We start from the raw sequence: 9,377 nt of genomic DNA, 5'->3' as shown, positions 1-9,377 counted from the left end.
ACTCATCTCTTTTTCTGTTTTGTAGGTTTTGAAACCAGACGACAGAGTCACAGTTTCAGAAGGGTGATCTCACTGATCAGATCAGTGGCTGTGGGAGCCTCAGGGACAGAGGTGATGACAGGTGACTTGAGTTTCTCATCTGTAGGGGTCCTCATTGCTACTGTCCCTCATCTGTCTCTCTCCTCTCTCCTCTCCTCTCCTCTTCTCTCTCTCTCTCTCTCTCTCTCTCTCTCTCTCTCTCTCTCTCTCTGGCAAAGCTCTGCCTTTTAGCTATTCTCACTCCACTCTGGCACCATGCCAACGCCGTGTACTGAGTGATACTGGTGTGGGGACAGGGTCCTGGGCACGCCGTGAGAGTAGAGGAACTCGGGGGGCTGGAGGCCACCTGGAGACTGAAGGCCAGTCTGAGGCCCGCATTGCCTGACCACAGGCTGATGGGCCACCGAGGTCTGGTGCTGAAACATCCCCTCGCCGCCGAGCTGAGGAGACCCATGGTTGGCCATGCCGGCTAGCCGAGGGACCAGGGGCCCCGAAGTAAAGTGAGCCGAGAAGTGCTGGTAGGGTAGGCGGTCCATGGGCTGCACTGTGGTGACCGTGCAACTGCTGTAGGAGGGCATGCTGGGCCATGTGTTACAGCTGATGTCCTCCAGGCTGGGCACGGGCTCGCTGGGGGGTGCGGAGCTGGCATACATGCAGGCCTGCCGCTGGGCCGACTCTGTCCTGTAAGAGGCACTCAGGCCCTGCTGCTGGGGGTAGCCTGGGCGGTAGAAGGCCTCCTCCTCGCTGGGGGATGTCTCCATGTATGGCTTCTTGTAGGGGTGCTCAGTGCTGGAGCACTCTTCATCTGCAAAGACAGGAAAGGTATTAGTCACCCCACACCGCAGCCGGGGCCAGAGACAGCCACTGGGACCGAGACTAGAGGCTGTCAGCTCCGACCTCCATTCTGACTGGGAAAAAAAAAAAAAAAAAAACGTGGAGCATCATGACCACAGGTTAGGACTATGACTTTTAAGCCAAAATCTGACATTGAACTAACTCAATTTCTCCAGCTGCAAAATGTAGTGAGGTCCTCCGTAGTGCTTCCTACAGGGAGGAACATTGAGAATTAAATGGGAAAATATGTGTCCACTCAGCAATTAATTCAGAGGCTGGCACAAAGAAAAGTGCCACAAAACACATTATCAGCAGCAGCAGCATCACCATCATCATGTGACATCATCATCACCACCATCATCACCATCACCATCATCATCATCATCACTGTCATCATTGTTACCATCATCACCACCATCATTACCATTATCACCATCATCACCAGTCTTTTTATCAATGACAATGATTAACAGTAGTGCCATTGTTTCACCCCCTCTTGTACATTATCTCATCCATCCTCTATCATCCCAAACCTGGCATATATGTAGCAATAATAAAAATAACAGTGGTACCAGCAACAACAACAAAAAACAAACACACACACAGTGCTGATGATGCCTGGCTGTGTTCTAAGCACTTCCCACAAGGTGACCCACTCAGTCCTCATAGTAATCTTTTGAAGTGGGTTAGTCCTGCTTTATACATGAGAGAGAAGGAACTCAGAGGTTAAGAGGCTTGCCCAAGGCCTTCGACGGTGGCTGATAATGGTGGATCTGTGACTAGTGATCCATCCGGCTGTCTCACTACAAAGTATCTGCCATCAATGTCACGGTACATGAAGGAAACCATAAATATCCCATGCAATGGATAGGTGGATGGACGGTGGATTGATAGGTGGGTCAATGGGTAGATGGATGGTAGACAGATGGATGGGTAGATTGATGATAGACGGGTAGCTGGATAGTGTCTGGGTAATGAATGGATGGATGGATGAGAGATGGATGGATGGATGAATGGTGGCTGACCGGATGAATGATGGATGGATAGGTGGCGGGATAATGGATCGATAGGTGGATGGGTGGGTGGCTGGATGTAATTTGGAACAAATCTCCTTTACTAGCTGCTGAGTCAGTTCCAATCCCTGTGTCTCTGTGTCTTGTGAATCGGATCATGTCCCTCCTCTGTGCACTAGTTAGTCTCGGTGATGGAGATAACTCATCTTCAGAAGAGTCTCCATTCGGCACTTTGGGACTGTTGGCCCTCTTGGCAGCTAACCAGTATACACTGGGGTGGGTCATTTCCTAGAAGAATTCCCAGAAATAGCATGTTTTGAAATTTTCAGCCACACGGTTTTCTACAACTTTCAGGGGGGCCAAAAACTTCCTAACACCCAGTCCTCGGGCTAAGAACCCCAGAGACTTTGGGGCAGGAATCGTCTGACTCTTCTGTTAGTGCGTTGCCAGGGGCTGGGGCTGGGGGTGGGGAGTCTGCCCTCCAAACACCATCTCACCACTTCTGAGGCAGGTTAGTGATTCGGACCTCACTGGATGACAAAATTAAATTGAAGAGAGAATGGGGGAGTGGATTTGGTCAAAACATATCACATGTATGCATTCCAAAACTCTCAACATAAAAAAAGGAAGAAGGAGGAGGAGGAGGAGGAGGAGAAGGAAGAGGAGGAGGAGGAGGAGGAGGAGGAGGAGGAGGAGGAGGAGGAGAAGAAGAAGAAGAAGAAGAAGAAGAAGAAGAAGAAGAAGGAAGAAAGGAAAGAAAGGAAGGAGGGAAGGAAGGAAGGAAAGAGAGACAGAAAGAAAGAAAGAAAGAAGAAAGAAAGAAAGAAAGAAAGAAAGAAAGAAAGAAAGAAAGAAAAGAAAGGAAGGAAGGAAGGAAGGAAGGAAGGAAGGAAGAAAGAAAGAAAGAAAGAAAGAAAGAAAGAAAGAAAGAAAGAAAGAAAGAAAGAAAGAAAGAAAGAAAGAAAAGAAGGAAGGAAGGAAGAAAGAAAGATGTCCAAAGTCCCTTCATAACCTAAAGAATATCTCTCATAGCAGGGACAACATGGCACATCATTCTCATGGAAGACCTGGTCTCTAACTATGCCAGATGCTTCCTTCAAGGTGGCCAAACCTGGAGGTGTCTGCCAAGCCGTCATCTCAAACACACCCATTCCTCGGGGGGGAATTTAATGCTCCCAATTGGAGATGATTGTTTCTCATCTTCTAATCTCTTTTTTTTTTTTTTTTTTTTGGTTTTTCGAGACAGGGTTTCTCTGTGTAGCTTTGCGCCTTTCCTGGAACTCACTTGGTAGTCCAGGCTGGCCTCGAACTCACAGAGATCCGCCTGGCTCTGCCTCCCGAGTGCTGGGATTAAAGGCGTGCGCCACCACCGCCCGGCCTAATCTCTTTTTAATCAACATATACCGACAAATTACATATGGAGCTGGGGATGCAGCCCAATGACTGAGCTCTTGCTCCAGATTTGATCTTGTGTGTGTGTGTGTGTGTGTGTGTGTGTGTGTGTGTGTGTGTGTGTGTGTGTAAGAAATGAAGAGGGAAGGGAAAGAAAGGTGAGGAGTCAAAGGGTCTTTGTCAAGAAAGGAAGCTCTGTCAGCCCCTTCTGGGAGCCAGAACCATGGTGGTTAACCTGTGCAGCGGGGCTGAGATTAGTTTATCTGAACAGTTGTTTGATTCTGTGTTTTGATACAAGGCCTCACTCTGTAGCCCAGGCTGGCTTAGAACTTGCCATCCTCCTGCCTCAGCCTCCTGAGTGCTTGTCCTCTCTGGGTTTCTCACTTTGTACATGGGGACAGGTGTCCCAGAGCACTGGATGCCTGGTCAGCACCCAGCAGGCTGCGGCTACCCCTGAATAAGTGGCATGGAGTCACTGTGGATACCGAGTCCCTGGAAGATGTGAAGAGACAGTTGCTGTGAGTCACCCAGAGGGGACAGGGTGGCCTTTCAGGCCGTGTTCTTCAGGGTCAGACACCAGGGGTGCAGCCCACCTTTGGGAGTTGGAAGTGTTTGTGGGAATATGGGCTAACTTAACCTCTGTCTCCTCTCTCTGACTCAAGGGAGACTGTACTTCAGGCTCCTGGTGGGATGTGTCTTTGGGGACTTGGCATGAAGGTATAGGCTCATGCATATGTTGTGTGCTTGTCTGGGGTGGGCTCAGTCAGGGGCAATTGTTTGGACTGTTGCCTCTCACTCCACAGAGCCTGCTCAGCACCAGCAGAAGTCTAGTGACCTGTTTCTGGACCTCGAGTTAAGCCACTGGTCCCCAGGCGCTCCTGTCACAGCTGCTATACTAGAATTCTCAGGAGCTAGGCTTCCCAAAGGAAGGAAACATGTTCTGACTGACTAGCCCAGGCTGCCCCATCCTTGTGTTTGGAAAGGAGAGACGTGCTGGCATTGGTCCTTGCCTGGGGAGGATGCCTGACTTCCAGATGGACCCAAACCCTCAAACTCCTTGGATTTCTAAGGCCTGAACAATGTCACCCCAACAGCCCCCAGCCTGACTCCCCCACACATCCACTGCCGGGTGGGCTGGATACCAGATGCGGCAAGCGTGCCTGTTCCCACAGCTCTCAGAGAGGGAAAGAGTATCCAAGGAGGGGTTCCTGTTCAAACATCTCCTGCCTGGTGTGATGGCTAAAAGGGTCCTCTCTTGTCTTGGTCTCTGAGTAAGTCTTCTCCCAACGTAGGTACAGGAAACTCTCCTTACAGGTGGTAAACTGAGGCACAGGAAAGGGATGGTGGGGGTTTTTTTTCTTCTAAGACAGGGTCTTACCATATATCTCAGGCCGGCCTCAAACTTTCTATAGAGTTCAAGCTGGTCTGAATCTCACTGTGTATCCCAGGCTGGCCTCAGACTCATGGCATAGCCCAGGTTGGCTCTGAACTCTCAGTTGTCTGCCTCAGCTCCTCAAGTAGTGAGATTGCAGGTAAACCCCACTGCACCTGGCTAGCCAGTGGCGCATGAGGGTGGAACTGGAAGCTGATCCCGGTTTGCACCCTCAATACACTGTATCTCTTAGTGCCACACTCTCTGGTTGGCGTTGCCGTCAAACCACACTCTCAAAATGCCATCTCCTGAGGGAGACTGAAGTGGAGACTTGGTCATACATGGCGATAAAGAGCTCAGCAGGTTTGCATTAGGGAGCTCTGCTGATTAAATTAATGCCAGACCTAAAGAAAAGAGAGGGTAGGAAGGAGTTTGAAGCGAATCAAAGCCCGTTTAGGGTCAATAGTCCCCGCAGAGCCCTTAGCCACGCCTTCTTCTGCGCGGATGTGGTGGGAAGGCCACAAAAGCCAGAGCCAACCTCTTGGATTGGTTAGATGTACTTAGAACCAACGCAGCAGGGCTGAAGTAGGGGGCCGCCTGATGCAGGGAGGGTTGTAACCACTGTCGGTTTGCTGCTGGGTCACCGTGGGCAAATCGCTTCACCTCTCTGGGCTTTGAGTAGCTCTAATACAGGTTGTGGATAACAGCGGCAAGTCCAACCAGTTAGGTGGATGAGGGGATGGATGAGATGAGAGAATGCATGGGAAGTGCCTGATCTGCTACTGGGACAGCTGAGTACCTGAAGTGACCGCCCAGGCTGTCCTCCATGACCTCCATGTACAAGGGTACCCACGCGTACCTGCAAACATGAACACCACATACATACACAGCTGCAGATTGCTAATGGATGTGAGGTTGGGAGAACAGACTGGGTGTGGGACCAGGGAAAGTGGGGGGAGGGGGGCAGCTAGGAGAAGGGGAGGGGAGGGGCCGGGTGTCCACCCTTTCTGGAGAAGGTTAGGATATGGGTGCCCAAAGCAAAGGGCAAAGAGCAGAGAAAGAAGTCTGGAGAGAAAGGCAGGGCCAGCTGGATGCCTCCTCAGCCATTTCCATTACTGACCCAAACGTTATCTGAACACCAACGGGAGGCCATCAGGGGGTCAGCAGCCTGCAAGTGTCACTGGCTAGATGTTGTGTTTAGCAGCCTCATGTTGCTGCTGAGATAGGAGGGGACAGGAGTGACATCAGACACCTGTTGAGAGGTGACTGTAGGCTGCGAGGCCCGCCATGGTGGCTCAGAGCTGGAGAAGTGAGTGGCACCAGGACTCTGGGACTGGCTGGAGATAAGAATGTGAAAACGCATCCCCCTCTATCCCTTCAGACTGGACACGAGAGCTCGGGCAGATGGAGAAATTTTCCCCAAAGTCTCCTAGTTAGTGAGAGGCCTGACCCAACATCCCCCAGTGAAGCCAGCGGACTTGGGGTACAGGGGGGAGTGCAGTGTATACTCCGCAGAAAGCCTCTGGCCTTCCCAGAAACCTCTGCCCTCCTTGCCACCTTCCACACTCCCACCCCCGACCCCCAAATTGGGTGACAGGGAAGCCAGTGGGGTCAGAAGGCAATTCGTCATCAGTCCCCACGGTGTGAGGAGATAAGGAATCAGGGAGGCTTCCTTCCAGTTTGGGACTCCCTAGGAGTGATAACTCCGTGGGTGGTTCCCCCCTGGCCCCCGGCCTGGCCCTGCTATCTGACTTCCCTTCATTGTCAGGCTGCCTTCCAGTCGGCCCAGGAGCCAGGCCCCATGCAATGTCAAAAGGGCCCTGCAGGCCAGCAACCTATCCTTGTGTTTGGACCCGGCTGTCTCCAGCCTATCTCTCCCAATGGATGGAGTCAAAAAAAAAAAAAAAAAAAAAAAAGCTGGGAAGATCTTTTATCAATGCCACTCCATCAAATCCAGGATCCAAGGATCCGAGAGAGCACTTGTCTGTCTTTCTTTCCTCTCAGTTCTCACCCGCCTCTCACTAGCAACCAAACGGACCCAAACAAAGATGTAGCAAAGGCAGTTACAGCCCTGGCTATCAAGGGGGAAGGGATGCTGGATTCTTATTCCCCATGCTATTTTGAGGTTTGTTTTAAGTATTTTACATGTGTTCATTTTGTGTGTGCGTGTATGTATGTATAGGTGTGGGGGTAAATATTTACCACGGTAAGCGGGTAGAGTTCAGAGGACACCTTGCGGGGGTTGGTTCCAGCCTTCCCTCGTGTGGGTGTCAGGCAGGGATCGAACTCAGGTTGCCAGACTTTTCAGCAGGTGCTTTACTAGGTGAACCACCGTGCCAACCTGATGCTGTGTGTTTTTAAAAGCAACTGCAGGGTTTTCCCTTAACGGAATTGTTCAGGACAGCCTGAGCTGGAGAAATGCCCAATCCTCATTCTTCTGGGGGCAAATGGTATGCTGCACACTAATATCAGATTCTAAGGTTATATGACCGACAGTGAGTGATGAACGACAGAGCTGGGGTAAAGTCATCAAAGGCATGCTTATTGAGGACTTAGTATATATCGGGCCCTGTAAATAGAGAGCAAGCTGGGGAGAGATCTGCTCTCAGGAACAAGTGTTCTTGTCGGGGAGACAGGTATGAAGCCGGTGGGTAAACTCATAGCGGTGCCTTGGGTTCTGAGCCAGGGTGTTTTCATTTTTACTTGAGATCTACCTATGATGCTGTTTCAGTATCTCCAATTTAACCTGAGTACTGAGAGTTTGGATCACGTATGTTCCAAATCCATCATCCATTCATTTATCTCTCTATCCATCCATCCATCTATTCATCTATCCATCCACCCAATTATTTTTTCATTCATCCACTCACCCACCCCATCTACTCATCTATCCATCCATTCACCCATTTAACTATCCATCCATCCATCAACTTCTCCATCTATTTATCTATCTGTCCATCCCTTTATCTATCCATCCACTCTTCCATCCATTCACCCTTCCATCCATCCACCCTCCCATCCATCCATCCATCCATCCATCCATCCATCCATCCATCCACCCATCCTTCTGTGTAAGGTGTTACAACTTTCTGTGTTGGCTGAGCCTGTTGAGTTACATTAACAGCAGAAAGTCCATTACGGTTTTTGTGGCTCAGAAAGTTCTGAATTACAGCCATCTTCTGACTCCCTGCAGATCCCTTAGCTGAGAGAGTCCTATACACTGGCTTCCAGGGTCTCTGTCTGTGGAGATGCCACAGACGTTTCCCTGCATGAACTCAGCCAGTAAGGGATATGACCCACTTGGGAACTGTGACCATATTTGCCTCAATGGGATCAGTGACTTGAAAAGTGGCCCTGGGAAGCTTCCAGCTCTGGAATCTACCCAAATACCTCGGAGCATTGGATGACCTTCAGAGAGCCATCTGCCTAGTCTGCTAAGAGAGAAAATTAGAGAAAGGGAGTAGACATGGGTTATGCAGAGAGATAAGATTTGAAGTGAGAGATTTCTTACTTCAAGGGCTGAGCTGACTCACTGCGCAGGGCAGACAGACAGGAGACCACACTTGGTATTTCCTTAATTAAACCTAAGGAGGAGTTTGGGGATTGTCCCCATGTACAGTCAGGGACTGAGCTTGGAGCAATTCAGGCCTTCATCCGTGGCTACTTTGAGCATAAGCATTGGAGTCATGGCTCTGCCTTAAAGCGAGTATTCTGAGTTCATTACGGAAACCATTTTACCCCACATTAAAAACAAAACAAAAAACCATGCTTCTAGCAAACACGCAGGGATCAGGATTTCCTACAGTACAATACTGTGATTGGGTGGTCAGACTCAGGAAGAACTTCCCTGTTACTCAAAAGAATTAGCTGGGTTCGCGGGGTTGCCAGTGTCCTTGGGCATTCTTTGTACGTATGCTCTGAGCAGAATCCTCGGGTCTTCGGCTAGTCCCATTAGAACACTTGACCCCAGGTTTTTCTACAACCAGGGGAGCTAACCTTGACCCAGACAATAAAAAGAATGAAACCATATCTTCCCCCAGACAAACACTGAGACTGCGCACAGTGCATTGATCATGCCCGACCTGAAGCCTGGACCCTGTGGCAAAATTCCTTTACAGTGTGATGAAGCCTGGGAGGAATTTGAGAATCCTCAGGTCCAGCGTTCATCGGGAACCCAGCTTGGGGTTTTTCTGAGCGTTCTGCACCAGATCTCTCTGGGTATTAAAGCCTGGAATGTATAATTTTACGATTTTCCAAACTGTGTTCCGACCTTTTTCTTATTATTCTTCCTCCCCCTCCCATCCCCTTTTTTTTGAAACTTGTAATGAATCTGGAAGGGATCAAAAACTAAAAAATGGCTCCTTTTTGCCTTTTTTTTTTTTCTCTTGCCAAGGGTACCCTGCAGCTGTACTTGCTGTTATTGAAAAGGGGAACGCCCTAGTTAATAATAATAATAAAAAATCCAAAGCCGTGAGCCCGGCAACAGTGAGATCTTCGGGTTTAAGGTCTGGTGGGCTGCAGGAAGATTGGGAGGAAGGAATCGAGAGAGGAGGTGGCAGGCATGGAAATGGGCCGAGGGTGGCAATGTCAGCAGTCCAAAAGCCCTAGCTGGTTGAAAGGTTGGAAAAAAAAAAAAAAAAGTAAACACTGCAAAACATCTGGATGTCTTCAAACATCTGCGCGGTTGGCATTGTGTACACAGGACACCTGCAGGAGTGACCGCAGTT

General features: G+C 49.7%; 1 protein-coding gene across 1 annotated transcript in view; it reads right to left on the bottom strand.

Moving 5' to 3' along the window:
* Positions 1–266: 266 nt before the first annotated feature.
* The window catches only part of Tbx5 (T-box transcription factor 5), a 46,469-nt gene continuing 37,358 nt past the window's right edge, over positions 267–9,377 (bottom strand). The window contains exon 8 of the mRNA XM_052754822.1: positions 267–844. Coding sequence (XP_052610782.1) covers positions 267–844 — 578 coding nt within the window. The remainder of the gene's footprint in view (positions 845–9,377) is intronic.

This window comes from Peromyscus californicus, unplaced genomic scaffold, assembly GCF_007827085.1.
Source record: "Peromyscus californicus insignis strain IS unplaced genomic scaffold, ASM782708v3 Scaffold_2__1_contigs__length_46816999, whole genome shotgun sequence".
NCBI classification, from domain to species: domain Eukaryota; kingdom Metazoa; phylum Chordata; class Mammalia; order Rodentia; family Cricetidae; genus Peromyscus; species Peromyscus californicus.
Note: the sequence above shows the minus strand (reverse complement) of the source record. Positions and strands in the feature narration are given on the sequence as shown.